We start from the raw sequence: 18,930 nt of genomic DNA on the forward strand, positions 1-18,930 counted from the left end.
TTCCCTGCCTCTGCTTTGAAAGACTGCCAAGACAGAATTACACACCAGGTCAGAACTAATGAGTGGGTTTGGGAGACTTTTCTCATATTTATCAAGATGATCCTGCTGATCCGCTGCCTCTCCAACCTTCTCTCTTATTCCGTTTGTTGTCTCGAGTTAGGATTCGTGGCTCCGCTTGCTCCAACTCAGACACAAACTTAACTTTTTAAATCACAGAAAAATGAACATTTTCAAAAGTTATGTTAAGAAATAATGGTTATGCTGTAACCTTGGACTACTGTTACATCCTGAGACTTCAGCCTTTTTTGACATGTCTCTAAAATCAAGTGTAAGTTTAGAAAGAAATACTAAATAATTAATAAAAAACTAGCTTTCAAGCCCAATTTTGGATTCATTTATTTCTTCACTACCTAAAGAAATTCCTTTTTTCCCGCCTTGAATGAATCACACACTTGTATTTTACCAGCAGCCTTGTGGAAGAGACATTCATTGACTTTCAATTACTAGATATGAGAGATAACTGGCCTAATATGGAAATCTTGTAAAACGTTTTCACTGGGGGCATCAAAATGGGATTTGTGCGAGAAGTGAACATTGTTTCCTGCAATCATGAGGTAATGGAGGATATATCCTTCCACATCTCAGGCAGAAAAACGGATTTGCTTTCACAGAAAAATCTTTCCGACCTTGTTCCGAACCCATTTGGAGGTGTAAATTCACCCCGCTTCACTCTCAGAAGTCAAATTTACCCCAACTCCCTCGATAATTCCTTTCCGATCCATTACCCGGCATGCTGATGTGTTTGAAGCCAACGTGCAGCTGCAAAAACATGCAATCAACCAGAGGCAGAAGTTACAGGCGCAGAAGAATTTATTTGGTAAACAAGCTTTTATTTGATTTCCTGTTGTGCCGCTGCGGCGTACAGTAGTGGAGGACAGATATTGTGTTCATTAGTTTGTGTGCATTAGGAAAGGAATCTAATGGTTTATGCATACGAGGCCAACAGCGGAGGGCTCGGATGATTTAGGATGATGCTCATTTTATGGAAATCAAAGCAAGAAATAAGAACAGTTCTTGTAATGCACATACGCTTCCCCCTCCTCCGGGTTTTCTGTCCCGCAGTTGTCTATTAAGACGGCCTCATTTTCTCTCCCTCGCCCTATTTCTCCTTCGATCTTTCTCTTTTACCTTCATCCCCCTCTCTTGTTGCTGTCAGAACGCATTAGGACGCTGCTAACGAGTGACTTAAATTAGGATCCCCTGCAGTCCTATCCAGGTGGGGGTAATGAGGTGGGAAGACTGGAGATTGGTGGCTCCTCCTCCATTCTTTCACTCACTAAACAAGAGAGCAGAATAATGCTGCTTCTATGAACACATCAACACATCCCCCAGAGGTGCAACAAGGTTACATTTGGGTATTACATCAGACAAAACGAGCATAAAAAACATATATTTTTCTACATCACAACACAAATTTACGACAACTGTTATTTGTTATGCATGGCTGTGATTTAATGGAAACTAGCACAGGGACGCTCCAACGCAGACAAGCTTAATGATATGGAAATTGAAGTCGTAAGTTCGTGAAATGCAGTCGTGAGCTCTCCTCTCAAGGCCATCAGTTAGATCTGAGCTCCTGCGGCTGATGGGCTGTGATCTGTTATCGTCCCCGTGGCCTGGCCTCTCGCAGACAGGCTAAATAGGTGGTCTCCCTCCACTGGAGGTGGAAATGAATGTGGCCTCAGATCCTTTCTGCTCCTGCTAACACCCTGCCTGTCTCCCCATCCACCTATCTAGGCCATCTCACTTTTCATTTGACGTGGAAGCGGATATCTGTCTGTGTGTGGGTGTGTGCCTCAACTTTCTAAAACTACACGGTGATCAGCAGGATTTCATTCAATCCAACAACTTTTAATTCTTTCTGCGGCTCTTTCGATGCCCTGAAGCAGCAGAGTCAGCTAAACACTCAGGGACTCATTTTTCCTGCTCTTCATCACTGTCCGTCAAGCCGCCACCATTTATCAGGATCAACAGAGGCCTTGACAGAGTGACATATGATGGCCATCTTCTGTCTTGCATGAACGTTTTTTAGAGAAAACTAATCTGATTACCATCTCTCCTCGCTGCCTCAGCAGTTTCTGCTCCAGGAGCTTTTGTAGTTTTTACACAGTGGAGAAGCAGAGACATGGACTTTCCATATATACATGTAATGAGGCTCTCGGTTGTCTTGTCTGTCTGCCCGGTTGTCGAGCTGCCACTTCAGACACATACACGGCTTCCACTCTCTGCACTCTTTTATTAAACCTTCTTCAGGTGGGCTGCTCTGCGAGGGTAATATCGTGAGTCAACTTTGGTGGACCTAGCTCACAATGATGCAGATGTGTGACAGCAGTGATCAAAAAACTGAGAATTACACACAAATAAACTGCTCTTCTAACAAAGAAAATATTTTTATATTAGTAGTTTAACTAGTATTAGTTGATTAAACTCACTAATTTCCCTGAAACAACTTAATGTCATGTTTATTTGGTGACCTCCTATGACCCCTAGGATGAGTTTCAATACTCATAAACGTATTACCATCAGTCATGTACATGTGTTTAAGGATAGGCTTAAACCGGGACTCTAATATATATTTTGTAATCCCTTTTTGTTTTTCTAACCTACTCCAATGTAAACATTCTGTAACTGTCTGTGCTGGGACACAGTAGTTCGTAAAAACGTTTGAACATAAAACTTTAATGTCCTTACATTTTGTTGCTAACGTTTAATTTGCGTAAAGGCTTACCATAACATAACATACATTCTTTCTTACCTATTTAAAACATTGTGTTGTCATGTTTCCCCATGATTACAGTCTTTAAGCTAAGCTATGCTAACGGCCTCCAGCTTAACACCTGAATAACAGTCATAAGAGTAGGATCTTTCTCTGCAACTTGCAGTAGAAGTTTTCTGTATACTACGAAATCCCACATCAATGATTGTAAAATTTGTATTAAAAATGCTTAGAGTAGAACTGACTTTCGGAGGATTGGGAATAATGTCTCCCCTGTGCACATGTCTGTGATCAGCACAATCAAATGCAGAGTTTGAAGATCTGAGTTTATAAAATAAGTACAACAAAATCTATCACACACACTACAGGACAAGCTGTCTTGCCAGAGTCTCTCTGGAAGCTGATTGGACGGATTGGAGGAGCTCCAGCATTTTGTTGTGCAGCAGATCGGCACCTGGTGCTTTGTCTCCACTTTAAACAGCTTCCACCTCCAGAGTTGGCTCGCATTCTGACACTAAACTCCCCTGTGGAAAAGAGAGAAGTGAATTGGTGTCTGCCTTCCTCTCAGGTACATCCTTCATCCCCCCTTCCTCCTCCTCCTCCTCCTCTCTCCACTGCAATCCGCTGCCCACTCAAGCAGCTGTCAAGGTGAGGCGGTTTTACATGGTGAGGCTCCAATGCCCTTGTCCAATTTCACTTTGGAGTGAAGCTGGGCTGAACATGCCAATCCTGATATTACCAAACAAATTAAATCACGCGGTTGGGCGAAGAGGAGAGGGAGAGTGCTGAGGATGCTGGGACGGATGGGGGGGGGGGGGGGGGGGACAGTTGTCAGGGCTGAGCAGCTCTCTGCCTGCTCTGATCAGGACATCAGGAGAATCCTTAATTGGCTCGGGATGGAGGGCAGCGCTGGGGGGAGACAGCTCTGTGGCTGCCGGCCGTGTCCATGACGATGCCATGATGGTCGACAATTAGAGGCCTTATTAGACATGAGGGGACTACAGGAGCCTCAGGCAGAGGAAGAACACCGCCCGGCACGATGGAAGAAAAATAGCCACCTGGTTTGGGTAAAGTAAGATAGACATTTTGGGCTTCTGTTGTTGTTTTGTCTTCTTTAAACTCACATTTCCATGGATGAGACCAACTCTACTGTAAGTGGTCGACAAACGGAGTCAATGCAAAACGTTCTTGAACCTGTATTCTCTCTAACTGACAGCAAAGTGTGACTCCACTGGAAAAGAAGTCCAATCGTGTAGAAGACTATGAGAAAATGATCCTACTGTACTTCTTAAATTTTTAGTAAGATTTATTATCTTATCAAAAGTGTATGGTCTCATTTTCTATATTTGTTTCTTCAATAGAGTATGAAGAACTTTTCAGCTTTTGTATTGAGTTCATGTAAGTTCATTGTAATATTTTGGTCACCTTTAGAATTTCTTGATAAGCTCTCGATTACATTTCACCACCCTCTTGTGTCAAAACTAAGATTTCAATGGCCAGTGTTAAACTAATAGCTTTAAAACTGTAGTCCACAAACCAATTGATGCCATAAAATGACCTTGTCCACTATTTATATACAATCAACAACAATGCCTATGTCAATGACAATGCCTTTGTACTTTATGTTTACCTTAATCCAGGGGTGTCAAACTCAATTTCATCGCGGGCCACATTAGAATTATGGTTGCACTCAAAGGGCTGGTGGTAACTTTAAGACTATATAAATGTACACAGATAAATATATATAAAATAATGTATTATTTTACAATATTTCCTCTGCATTGGATTCTTATCGGATATGGTAATAACTTCATAATTAACTACGACTGAAAGCAGAAGTCTGGGGCAAATAATTGCAAGTAATTGCAAGTCTCTTCAGTGCACATCTCACAAAATGAGATGCATTGTGGGACATGTAGTTTATGGGCAACGTGCTCCTGTAAAGCGGCACGTAACCTTATAATAAACTGATTATATTCTTTGCAAGCTCCTGTGGGCCACATAAAATGAAGTGGCGGGCCGGATTTGGCCCCCGGGCCTTGAGTTTGACACCCCTGCCTTAATCCATATACGTGGTGTGTAAGAATGTAAACGTTTGCAAGTATCTTATCATAAACCAAACCAACCACCACCACCTGGACAACTAGATCCTATGTGAATAAAAGTGAAGGAATCGCTGACGCAAGTTCAAATTCCTCCTCTTAGAGAGCTTTAATGTATGCAACTAATTCCATGGCAATCAACCCCATAGTTGTTGAACCGTATCAGAATAAAAAAAGTCAACCTCTGTGCCACTGTATTAATCGTCAACAAAGTAAATATGATTCGTCCTCTGGAGACTGTAAATGTCCTCACAAAATGTAATTGCATCCATCTTATATTTATTGAATATTTCAGTCTGGAACCAAATGGGGAACCAACAGATGCTGCCACCCTTAAAGTTGCTGGTGTGGTTTAATGTGAAGGATTATACTAAATGCAATAATAGGGCAAGGCAACTTCTGGCATCAAAGCCTCATAATCATATGATGTTGTTTTCTTCCTGTCAACACTGGACTATCATACAGGGAGGAATCCATTACCCAAGAAACAGAGCTGCCAATTTCCCCTCCAACAGTGTCCTCAATCGACCAAAGCAGAGCTTCCTGACTCCAACCCTGCTGCTTTTCATTTGACACGTCTTATAAGGAATGATTTAGACGCAAGGTGAGGTCACTAACTTGCTCAAGGATTCAAGTTGGGAAGCAGTGTTAGTGTTAGTTTGAATAACAAGTAAGAAAACTTCGCTCTTTACCATCACTACTACTTTGTTCACCCCTGGGTCAATGCAACAAGTTCAGGTATGGGGAAGTTGCTGTTGAACGTGGTTGGGAATTATCTAAGGCTGCGGGACAACTGGTGCACAATAAAGTATATTACAACACTTCATCACAGAATACCTCCTGGAATGAAATGATCATTTGAGCATGAGAGTCGGGGGGGTGGACTTTTCTTCAAATTAAACTCGTTGGCTGATTTATTCATGCTGGCATATGTTGTAAATTCTCTGTAATATATTTTCAACTAACTCCAAAATTAAGTTATCAGCCTTTTTTTGTATTGTATTTAAAGTGTTATGCTAGAGAACCTTTACAAATATGGACTGAGTGAAGTTTGTATTTGGTTTGAAAACTGCTTGCTTTAAAAGCTAACGAGCAAAAATGCACATATGGGCACGTATCCCTGACACAGACACGTCTATGGCACCTCATTTTACATGTTGATTTCTAAATGGGCCCAATACAAACACCTCAATAGATATGGGATGGCTTACCATGACTTTTGGTGACCATCATCCATGGCATACTTTTTGTTTATGACTAAATCCCTGCAAGACGAATGACCTTCCCATCAGCCTTAGCTTTTATTTTGATGTAATGAAAACACACTGGGAAGCATTTGAAGTTGTAAGACAAAAACATTGACAACACCCGACCTAGACAACACCTAGGTAGAGAATTTATCACAAGGTAGCCCCTTCTAAAGTATACTCGGTTTTATTGTCACTTTTTACTTCAAATGGGATTACAAAATGAACATCATGCTGTATTGACTAAGACTTATAACTAGCGATTAAAAAATAAACTCTTTAGGAAAATGTTTAATGGGGTAATAAGTCAAATGTATGGTAATATTTTCATAGACTTCTACAATCTGTGCAGTCGCCCCCTGCTGGTAAGTGGAAGAAATGCATGTTTAAGGCACTTCTGTAATGGCTAAACCCTATAGCCCTTGAGGTTGCCCCTTGATTTTATGAGAATTAGCAACCAGCATTGAACTAACCTAAAGTAACTCAAATGGTTAACATGCTGCTAAAATTGTAGCGCAGACTATATTACTTTTATATGTACAACTGTTTTACTACTGTACCTGCAGCATCTAAATTGTGTACAAATGCCACAGACTTATGATTGATGTTCTTTGAAGCAACACCAGATTAAACTGGTCCCAGGAGTTATGTAGTGTGCCTAGTGACCCACGGCCTTGTTAATTCAAATCCAAAACCCAACATTGGGAATTGACAGTTTCAGGCCCTCCTTGATCTCCTCGTGCGGAAACACTGACAGCCACTCGGCACATTTTCAGAGTGGTATAGCACTGAATCAATGTGTGCAGCAGGAGCAGAAAGGTTCTCACCGAGCCGTACCGCACAGGGATTGATCTCTGCAGCGCTGTGATGTGCTAAATACGATTTGACACCAGGAACCATGTGAACACCACTCAGCAAGCCACTCCAGTGATTAGGGCATTTGATTTAAGCAGGAAATAGGCTTAGACCCTAATTAAAAGAAACTGGTGAATGGAAAAGAACAAGTGGGCGATGTTACAGTGCAGTAAGTAAAGAGAAAAAAGTAGGCTACTAAATACAAGACAACAAAATATTTCATTTATTTCTGTCCTTTTCATCGCTTGAAGCTCACTTTTATGTTCTTTTCCAAAGCTGTTCACCTGCAACCCGTTTACTGCATTGAAAACAGCTTTGAGTCTTGTATTGTGAATTAAAGGTCCCCTATTATACTGTTTTTCATCAATATATTATAGGTGTCAGATATATACAAAACATGTCTCTGAAGTGTTTGGCACCAAACACCAAACAGATCATTGCAGCATTACCCATAATCCCCTTTGTTTCAGCCCTGTTTACAAAGTGCTGATTCTCTCTATGTTACTTTAGATGAAAATAAGGAGCCCCTCCCCACGCCCCTCTGAGAGAGATTTGGTTACAAGGAACACAATGGTGCTCTAGGAGGAGATTCAGGTGATAAGAGGGGGGGGTGGGGGGGTTACCTTGGTTTGGTGATTGGCTAATGGTTACTCAAGCCACAAATTCGTTATGACATCACAAAGTGGCCCAAATCTGATCAGCTCCTTTTCAGACAGGTTTTTATAGAAATGGATCAGGACAAAAAGAGAGAGAATCTTTGTTCCTGAAACTTTCAGAGTCTCTTTCCACAGAGGGGACACATGTTGATGTAGAAGAGACATGAAGAAGAGGAGACACATGTTGATGTAGAAGATACATGAAGGAGGGGACACATGTTGATGTAGAAGAGACATGAAGAAGAGGGGACACATGTTGATGTAGAAGATACATGAAGAAGAGGGGGACACATGTTGATGTAGAAGATACATGAAGAAGTGGATTTTGTATAGGTCCTTAAGACAACTTCAACAAATACACACGTGTCAATGACAGGAATAGCTTCTGCTATATCTTTAAAAATGGCATTTGTAATTCCCTTCATGCTCACACTAATATCACTTCAGCATGGTGTTCAGTGCCAAGAGTACTCCATAATTATTCACGGTCCACTGCTCCACACTCCAGTACAGCTGATGTTGCCAACAGGAAATAAACAAGGATGAATAAGAATGGTGTTGTCATTTCATCCCCACTTCATATGAACCATGTGATGACTTCTGTAACCCAGCCTGTATTAAATGTTCAATCAAAAGGGTTTATGCCATGGAGAAAAATGAAACGTGTTAACTGTGATATTTTAATTGGATTATTATAATGTCTCTACAATCAGTGGAATCTAAGAGTTTTTAGTACAATTCATGCAGTGGTAGCAACTTGCCAATAACAAACTAGAGCATTTCCTAATAATCTATCATATATTTTACTCTAAATGGAGCCATCATTTACAAAAGAAACAACATGCTAAATTAAACAACACCTGTAGCTAGCGATTGAGACCATAAACCCATCAAGAAAATGTTCACTGAGGTCAAAATTCAAGGGAGAAGTAGGGTCACTTTCTTGTAGACTTCTATGCAATCTGACTTTGCATTGAAGTCAGATTGCTGGTCATATCAATAACACAGATTTAAGGCATTTCTGTATTCACTTAAGTTCTCAGACACCCGCTTGTTTTTTAGTCTTTATGCTAAGCTATCAATGTAGTTTATATGAGATTGGTTTTGATCAAAGGGAAAGTGTAGTTTCAAATATGTCAAAACTATTCCTTTAAGGTTCAAATTGTAGCTTTAAACAGAGATGTCCCTGCAGTGCAGCTGAAGCGTACAGTCTACTCTAGGAAGTCATATTTTACCCCCAAAAACAGTTTTGCTGAGTAAATACATGATGGGTTCCATTATAATTCAGATTTCAGAATATCAGATCATTCAAAGTTTTGTACACAAAGTAAATCAGTATATTTAAATCAGCATGTGGGCCGTTGCTGCATCACTGTCAACCAAAAACTGAAAAAGAGTGACTTTGATTGCTTCCCAATGTGCTATACAGCTCGGGCAATTACAATCATAATGGCAGATTTTAGACACCAAACTAATGAGCTCGACTCCTCTGAGTGGAAATGCCATTAGAAGTCCTAATGGGACTCCTTCGCCGAGTAACAAAACAAATCCTCGGCTGCTAAGATATGAGATGTGCCGCTTCCAAAGACATCCTCGCACAATCTCTATTTGATTAATACTGTTTGTTTACACGAGGATACAAAGCGAGCGTCTCCCCCTACTGCGCTGCGAGGCCTGATACATTGTGATGTTTAATTGCTGCATGTGAAAGCAGGAAAAAAGAGGCTTGAATGATGAATAGCTAAGAGAGGAAAGAAGTGGATTAGGGTTGGTGAAGTGCTTTTTCTGTTTCTCTGTTTCTCTTTGCAGCGGGATTGAGCAGACTCGCTGTCACAACCACTGATCTGTGTTCTCACACGGCTACTGTAAGTTTTCATTACGCCCAATGCGTCTCCTGAGAAATTTGACAGCTTAGTTGCCACATAAACATAACAGACATTTCCTGAAGAAGTCTCCCTCCTCCTATCCTCCCTTAGGCCCTTCCTCCTCCCCCCCCCCCAGGATCATTGGAGGGGGAGATTTCATCCTCTGGTGCTGCTTTGGTGTGTCCTCTGAGATCTCTGCTCGGTGCCACATCTGATGATGATCCAGGCTCCTCACCTCCTTTCCCCCCGGAGCACATCAATCACCTCCACTCCTGGAGAGGGAGAGGTTGACTTCAGTCATATCAAGCAAGAGAGAGGTGGGAAGAACAGGAGGAGGTGGAGGTTAGGGTCGCTGCAGAAAGTCTTATCTGTCTGCAGTCACAGGATGCCAAGAAAAGACCCCAGAAGGCAAGCTGTGATATTATGGGGGGAGTGTGTGTGGGGAAGTGTGTGTGGGGGAGTGTGTGTGTGTGTGTGTTCTGGATTTCATATATTTCACCTAATCGCTCTCAAATCGGGACACCTGAGGCGTGAAATGGATGCCTGTCCCAACAGAGGGCACCCAGGACTTCAGACACAGTCATTCCAAAGGGCTCTGGATGGACTGGATGTGTTTCCATTCACGGAGAAACTAAATCCTTCCCATCATGCTTTGCTCTTAAGCATCACATGACTATCATTTGTTTCGGGGAGATGCGGGCTCCAGGGGTCAGCCGGGCTTCTGTTGATACCAACGTGACTCTGCTGGGGAGGGGATTGCATCCAGAAACAAGTTGAGTCAATAAAATGGTAAGAGGTGACTTCATTGGAAACATTAAGAACAAGAAAGACAGGTTTTGTTCAGCCAAAAATATCCAAATGTTATTCATCGCTCAACTGAATAAATATTTTACTTAAAAAGTTGCCCTGAGCGTTTTTTCGAAAGGAACTTCAACACAAAGACGGTCCTATATTTAGGCACGATGCAAAAGGACAGGTTTTCCATGGATGGGGTGCAGACGTTCATGCTCCCCAGATGATGAATCATAATAATTTGGGGGCTTTCTAAACTTTCTACAGATGAAACAAACATATCAAATGCTAATAGGCTTAACGTAGATGGTGAACATCATACCTGCTGATGCTAATCAAATTTTAACGTTTTCTATTACGTGTGATGTATCTTGAGTTACACAGTGGGCCAAAATTAAAAAATCGTTACTAGTCGACGGCCGGACTGGTTTAATGTTTATAGCAAAACGTATTGAAATGAACTTATTGCACATATTAAACCTGGAACTAACGAAGCTTAAATTATTGCCTATAAAAACAACTCTTATAATTGTATTTCTCCACAGGCCAACAACAGCTTAAAAAAAACAATTTCCCTCAAAGAAACCATGCCATATTGAACATGCCCTGTTGTCGCAAGAAAAAAAGTGCAGAAGGAAACATCCATTAAACTCAGGTTGCTGCTCTGTGATGCTAGTTCAAGCCAGGTACTTGGCATCTCATCTTAGGTGCAAGTTCATCAATCTTTGGGCTCATGCTCTGAGCTGAGGAGACCCTCAGGATTGAGTGAAGGTGCAATATACCGGCGGGCCAGATCGAATAATAATTAAAAATTATCCTGCGGGCCGAAATTAAATCCACCAAGGGCCTGATTTGGCCCCCGGGCCTTGAGTTTGACATGTGGCCTAGGGTTTCAACAGGCTGTTCTTCATCTAACTTGTCTTTTGCCATGTTGGACATTTGCCCAATGGACATCCAGTAGGGTAGATACTCACTATTTTCAGTCAAATGTATTCCAATACTAATCTACTTTCCCCCCAAAAGGCATGGTTTAGTACTCATAAAAACGAAGTATCACATAGAGATTTCCAAACACGAAAAGCCTAAACTCGTGACTCCCTTTCACAGACAACAGGACAACCGGATTTCACTTTGAAACATTACCATTCAGAGTAAATATAAATGTAAAAACCCTGCAGCCTCCTGCAAATAAAAAAGTAGAACATTACTGAAACTAGGAGGTTAATGTTAGTAACTACCAGCTGTGGACTGAATCACAGGGGAAGAGATATGTTAAGAGTGTGAGTGTGAACATGCTGAGAGGCAGAAGCTGTGTGTGTGGAGGCGAAAAGAGATATAACCTTTGTTTACGAGTGCAGGCGGGCCGGCTGACAGCGTGTGTAAGTCAATGGAGGCCGGCCCACTCGGAGATCTACTGGCAGGCATTAATCAAACACCAGGGGGGGAGGGGGGGGGGGGAAGACGCCTCCTCACACCTCCGCAGGACTTTCTATCCAAAGGGAGGGATGACCACAAGGTTATCATACCTCCACGAGACTGAGCAGCACTTTGATTCAACAACGCCTCTCCATAAAAGTCTGCTAACTGTGCGCCGCGAGGCGGCCGGCGATAGACTTTTTAACGCCAGAGAATGGATCGTCTGGAGTGATTTCACAGCATGAGTTATTACCGCAATAATATCCAGGAGTGCGTCCTTCAGGGTGATTATGGCTGTGACAGTGATGCAGTAGATGTGAGAGGCAGAGGGGGATTACTGCCTATTATTGCTGCTTTACAGCTGCTAAAATATACAATTCAGGAATACAAACTTTATGGAAATTAGCATAGTTTTAGAATTATTGGTTAAAAAAATCGAAAGTGGACCTGTGGTGCTCATTTTCAGGTTCATATTTGTATTTATTTATCTCTACTGTGACATTTTCCATGCTTTAATGTTCAAAAAGCTCTTTATTTTTCTCATACTGCCTGTGCTGAAGCATCTCTTTTCATGAAACCAAAGCCCAGTCTGCTCTGATTGGTCAGCTGACCGGCTCTGTTGTGATTGGTCAACCGCTTAGCCTATCACGTACAATGTGTTGGACCGCTAGCCAATAGAAGCGCTAGTGTTATACAGTGATGTCATTATGTTCCTTAAGTAATCCATGGAGTCTAATTGAGGCGTTTCAGTTGTTTTAGCCTTTGCCGACCATTAACATGCACTAAAACCTATATAACACACTACAGGAAAGGGGAAACCCCAAAAAGCATGATAGGAATTAAACATATTAAATAGATTATGAAGGTGTGTGAGGTTATCATAAGAGCAAAAGCAGATTCTGTATTCAAAAAGAGCATTTTATTAAAACAAAATGCTTATTTACATGGGAAGAAATAACACTTCTGTTGAAAAAGCATTGTACCTTTACAAAAAGAGGATATGCATACACAGCTGACTTTAAAGCCGTAACAGCTCATTACAGTGTCACTACGCCCTGAAGTTTCACATTGTTACATTACAACAGGGCTGAAGGGGGGGGAACGAAATATAAAGTAACATGGCTTTGGGAATAAAAAATAAAGAGCATAATCTGTTTCACGGGACAATAAAATCCCTCAATGTGCACGAATAGAAAAGAGGCGACACAGTTGTCGGCTTAAATACACATTTAAGAGGACCAATGGCTGTTTTGGGAGGAGAACAATCAAACTGACGCGGGTGAAATTCAACACAGACCGAACCGCTTGAACGAGTGGCTCATTTTGACACCAACAGTATTTCTACCGGCATCACACAGAAAGTCCGCGTCATTGAGTTATAAAAATAAATAGAAGGTGGGGGAGAAATTGTGTTTGATTTAAAAAAAAAAAAAAAATCCAGATATAACTATCAATGTGACAGCCGTTTGTTTCCACCTGATTTAACTTTTTCAGTGTACTTTGATCGAGAGTCCTTCAGGTTTTTCTGTGACAGTTTTCAGATAAACGTAAACAAAAACAAATCCCTGGATCTCTTCTTCTCCTCTTCGTCACATGACTCCTCAGAGCCAGGGGTGCCAGGCGGGGTCCATCCGGCACAGGTTGTCCAGGCTGTTGGCGGCGGCAACCAGTGTGTTCACTTTGCTCTCCCCCCCCTCGAACTGAGCCAGGTTGTGGAGGCGGGTCATGATGGCGGTGACAGCCTTCTGGACCAATGAGACGAGCTGCTGGGAGTCCATGTTCTCCGGTTGGCCGGCGGGCGACAGAGGCATGGACGTGTCCTCCTGCGTCTTCTTGTGCCACGCGATGATCTCGTCACGGAGCACCGCCTTCAGGATGCCGTCAACCTGGAGGAGATGGAGGAAATGAAGATGTTAGTTTCGTGAATCAACGGGGGAGAAAACATTTAAAATTAAATATGAAAGATTCAGTCTTTAACTGGATGAACCAATAGGTGCTTTCACACCAAGTACTTTGCCGTACTTAGTTCATCAGAACTAAAGAGTTCTGATGAACTAAAGAGCAGATCGCATTCACACCGGAATAAGTCCCTGAGGGTGGATTAGGCGAATGAAGCCGCTGACGTCACTTCTTCTTCTGCTTTGGGTTTACTGGCAGGCCGCAAACAACTTCACGGCGTAATCGCCAGAACGCCGACACCTCCTCATCTCCACCGCTCCCATTTTTCTTTTTGTGTTGCAGACGTGTCTCATTTACTTTATATTGCAAGAAAGATGATGGAAAGTTGGTGTATAAACCATTTTATAACGGGTAGTTGACAGATTTGAGTGGCTCATTAGAGTCTCATTAGATAAACAAAGCATCTATTTGAGTAAATTATACCCAGTCTTCCTGAAAGTGTCCGTTCTGGGAATAAGAGAAAAGTAAAACCTCAGTTTATATCGAGTCTCTGCCGACCTCAAACACACTCATAAAGCAAAGCTGTTCGCTCCAATTAAGGGTGTGTCAATCATCTGGAGGAAATGTCTCTGTGTTGTTAGCAGCCCATTACGGTGATACTGAAGTCAAACACATCACCATCTAAACCATGATGGAGCCACAACACCGCCAATCATCTCCTAACGAGCTCCTTCTTACCGTAAGCCTTTATACGGCTTCAATATATCTGAGTGTAGGATTTTTACGTTTTTATTGGGTTTCCTGGAAACGTCCGCTGGCTCTCGGCCGTGGCTAGTAGTGTTTTGTTTATTTGCATCTTAAGCACTCCTGCTGCCTGCACATAAGTCAGACTTTAAGAGTCAGACCTAAATTTAGACACCACAGATCTGTAATTACAGCCCTGCTGCAGATTATACCTAGTGCCTGCTCGGGCTTTTATTGCATTGTTTTGCTGAACTTCCTAAGTGCTAAACAGAATTTGCAGGACTTGAATTCAAAACAAACCACGTCATACTTTTACAGAATGATGTGTATCCTCGCTGATAAATATGAAAACACTTCTCTGTAAAATGGTCGATTTGAGCAAGTATTTTTAATCAGAAATGATGAACAAAGATATTTCCCTAAATCTACAATAACTAATTATTTGGCCACTTGAGGGTAATGGACACAAGCTAGAAACATGACATTTTATTACATCAGATAAAGTCCAATATTCAATCTCCTTTTTTGCTCCGTTTTGGTCTCCACCACATCACCCCAACTCTGGCCTCACTGCACTGGCTTCCAATTTGAATCCGAATTGATTTTAAACTCATTTTTTTTGTTTTCAAAGCCCTAAATGGGCTGGCTCCGGCCTATACAGCTGAACTCCTCCATCGCTACACCCCAGCCACAGCTTTAAGGTCGGCTAACCAGCTGCTGCTGATAGTGCCCAAGACCAGGCTCAAAACCCGAGGGCACCGAGCCTTCGCAGCAGCTGGCCCCAGGCTCTGGAACACTCTGCCCCTCCACGTGAGGTCGGCCCAGACACTAGGGGTTTTTAAATCCTCACTAAAGACTCACTCCTTCTCCCTGGCCTTCTAGTCAGAGCGGAGCATGACACCTGACTATTCCCTGTGTTTTAGTTTTTTTATATTTATGTTGTAAATTATTGTCTTTTATTGTGATTGTAGTAAAGTGTTTTTATTACATGTACAGCACTTTGGCTCGACCAAAGATCGCTTTTAAATGTGCTGTAAAAATAAAACTTGATTTGATCTCCATAAAGAAATGTATGGTTTTTAATCTGCTGAATGTCTCTTTTCCTTTTTGTCTTGTTATTTTTGTTCATTCATTATGTGTAATTATCTTTGATGATTTTTTATACTAAATTCTCCAATGTGTTCCAATGCTCGTCGCTAACTTTGTCTGCGTGATGCTAAGCCGTTAGCAGTCAGGAACTATCAGTGTTTTGTCTATATGATGTTAATGAGAGTGTAATGAGTGAACCAAAACAGCATTCAATGGCTTTGATTGTGACTGCTATTAGAAACAGTTTAAAAATCATATCTAAAACAATGTTCAAAACCCTATACCACAAAAATAAATGGGAAATATTATCGGCAATATTTATCCGTAAAATATTACTATTCCCAGCTGTAGTTTATTTGCAAAAACGGAATAATCTTCAGAACGGAAACATTTGGTAGACCCGATGAGTTACCTTGAAGTTCGGCTGAGAGAAGCATCGAGCCACGGCGATCATGGAGGCGGTGAGCGGGCCGGAGACCCCGATGGTGGTCAGGAACTCGGAGATGTTGGGCGTCAGGCGGAAAGGAACCGGGCGGTTAGCGTCCAGATCGCCCGTGGCGTCGTTGATGTCGAAGCGGAAGTACGAGACGTTCAGCTTCCCCGTGTCCTGAAAACAGAGAAGGGGATAAAGTCAGAAATCAATCAAAGAAAACATAACGCTTAAAAATTCATTTTTTACAGTGTGCGGTCGTGAAGAGGGTATATCCTAGACTCCTTCATTTGTCACCGTCTTCCAATCAGCTTGAATCTTATACTTAATCTGTAGGTGTTTTAATTTGAATCCCCCTTAATATGAACATTATTTAGGTTTTGAATTTATTTTCATAATTCTTTTCACATGTTTCTGTTTTTTTTTCCGTTCACGTAAAAATAATACAAAATTACTCAATTTAAACTAAGGGGATTAATCAGGTATGTCTTCTTAATACTATATTTATCTCAGAAAATGTGGTTTTTGAAAGTTGCTCCATCTTAAAATAGAAAGAACCAAAAAAGATAAAATAAAAAATAAAAATGTAAAGCGTTAAACCAAAAAGTGGGCAGTAACATTTTTAATAAAATAGATTAAAAATATTTATAATGAACAAATTTAGCTGCTTTCAGATTTAAAGTGCACCTATCACGCTATTTTTAGGCAATAGCATAGGTCTCAGATATATACAAATATACAAGAAACATGTCTATAAAGTGTTTTGCTCCAAATACCAAACAGATCATCCATTCTAGCCATGCCTCATATCCCTCTATTTCACTTCCTGTTTCAAAAGTGCTGATTTGGGGTATAAAGTTTTTAAAAAAAATATATTGATACAAAAAGAAAGGGGGCTGAGCTCATGCGGGACCCGGCAGCTACTGTCTAAACTAAATACTGCCGTGATGAAACGCCATATCATGGATTATCAAGGATTATCTCTGAAACAGTATGGAGCTCAAAGGCTTTCTCTCTTGCCGGTTATACCACAAGGTGAGTTCCTTTTTACTTCCTGCTTCTTCACACACATGCTCTCCAGTACAGGTTAGCTCTGAGTGTTAGCGATGCTAATGTAAACACTGACCATGTTACGTCCAAAACAGTCGGGCATTGTTTCTGATAGAAACTTTCTGATTGGGCCGTGGGTCCACATTTCAGATATTACGTCATATCGGACGCAAATCTGGATCAGCTCCGTTGTTCCCACGTTTTTAGAGATTTGGGTACGGCGGAAAAGAGAGAGGGTTTTATTTTCTGACGCTGCGTGAGTTCCCCGACACACCGGGGACACATGTTTATGTATAAAAGACAACAAAACGTGCATTTTGCATGATAGGTCCCCTTTAAAGTAAAAACAATAAGGCATTCAATACGTTTATTTATTCTGTTTGTACATTTAAAAAAAATCGGAACAAGCACATTGTATGGATGATATAAGTTAATAAATAAAAAATAACAAAAAATAAATATATACTCCTTTCCGTTCCCCACAGTCCTCAGACCACATTACCCCAGCAACAAATAACTCTCCTTCAGGAAGGGGGAGTAACAAAAACAACCTCCCCCAACAAAATGGCTTCATGTATTGATCTGGGTGGACCAGACACAGTAACACGTCAAACTATCAGCAGCAGAACATCAATAATCCTCAATTCACTCCCGCTCCCCGCTGACTTAAATATATACAGGCACGTTCTCATCTTTAAGCCTGCGTTTATGTGCGAGAGGACGGCTCTGGAGCAGCCACTGCAGGGAGATAAGCTGCTGGTATGAAAAGGTGAGAGGCTCTGACAGCTTTATAGCCCGGCGTTTCATCCCAGCTGCCTCTCCTCGTTTTCCTCTGCCTCGCCTCTTTCCCTCCCTTCTCCTTAATTCTCCTCTGCCTCTGCCTGCCTCCCCCCCTCTCTCCTACTGTCATCTGCTCCTCTGGGCCTGGCGGAGGCCCTCGAGGCACTGGGCTGAGACACCAGAAGCCCCCCCGAGGCTCAGATAAGCCCGCAGACAGTTGGCTGTGGAGGCAGCGCTCAGAATGCTAAATCTCCGCGCTACTGGCCAGCGACGGCTTCATTTTGGGGCCGGTGTGAACTCAATGACACGACGTTAACGAGACACTCTCCGTGACTTTGGGGATGTGAACTTGAGCGTGAGATTTGACAGGTACTGGGAGATTTTCAGAAGATACTGCAATGATATGAGAGGAGATAGAGAAACTCTTACAGAAGGAATTCTCGAGATGATGGTTTAGGAGGAAGGGCGTTTAACTAAACTTCTCCAGGGGATTAATAAAGTATGTCTTTTGAATACTTTATATATCTAGGAGGAAGTTAGGCTTCATGACAGTTGACGCATTTCAGAAAAAATAGACATAAAAGGAAGAAGAAATATCTTTAGCATCTTAAGAACCAGATATTTCCCTTAGGATTTTTGCAAAATGAAATAAAATAACATACAAATATGAATAGAAAATACAATTTCTAAATAGAAAACACAACGTATTTTTTGGGTTATGTGTTTCATTACCAATAACTGATGATGACTGAGCGTAATATAAATACTATGCGAGAATATAAAGAATTAAAATAGATAATTGAGAAAAAGATACAGAGTAAATATAACAGGGAACATAGCAATATGCACATGCAATGTATACAGGGGTGTATTGCTATTGCTATTATTATTATGTATGACCCCTTTGAGTGCATAAAAGAAAACCCCTTACCGGTAAAAAACGGACGATAAAAGGTAGTATTATTTACTAACAACATCATTCTTTGATTGACTTCCAGCCTGATAACGCAGGACCTTTTAATCGATGCCTCAAACATCAGAGAGCTCACATAGCAGCACCTAAAGGAAGTGAGGGTCTCTGGAGGCAGGGTGGGGCTCAGTGCTGCTGCTGTGATGTCCTGTCCTTGCACTCTCTCCGTTTGTGTGTAATGTTTGTGTGTGTGTGCACCGTAATCCTGCTGTGTCTAATGGGATCTGCCGAGTGGAACAGGCAGAGAGGGGGCTTAATA

The 18,930-nt window shown here is 41.6% G+C and overlaps 1 protein-coding gene across 4 annotated transcripts in view; it reads right to left on the minus strand.

The window, feature by feature from the left end:
* Window positions 1-12,606: 12,606 nt before the first annotated feature.
* Window positions 12,607-18,930, minus strand: part of trrap (transformation/transcription domain-associated protein) — a 116,397-nt gene continuing 110,073 nt past the window's right edge. For all 4 annotated transcript variants that reach the window (XM_079657576.1, XM_079657575.1, XM_079657574.1 and 1 more), the window contains 2 exons: window positions 15,854-16,048; window positions 12,607-13,595 (listed from right to left, as the gene is read on the minus strand). In XM_079657576.1, coding sequence (XP_079513702.1) covers window positions 13,311-13,595; window positions 15,854-16,048 — 480 coding nt within the window. In that variant the 3' untranslated portion in view covers window positions 12,607-13,310. The remainder of the gene's footprint in view (window positions 13,596-15,853; window positions 16,049-18,930) is intronic.

Source organism: Notothenia rossii (assembly GCF_949606895.1).
Source record: "Notothenia rossii genome assembly, chromosome: 11".
In the NCBI taxonomy this organism is placed as follows: Eukaryota; Metazoa; Chordata; class Actinopteri; order Perciformes; family Nototheniidae; genus Notothenia; species Notothenia rossii.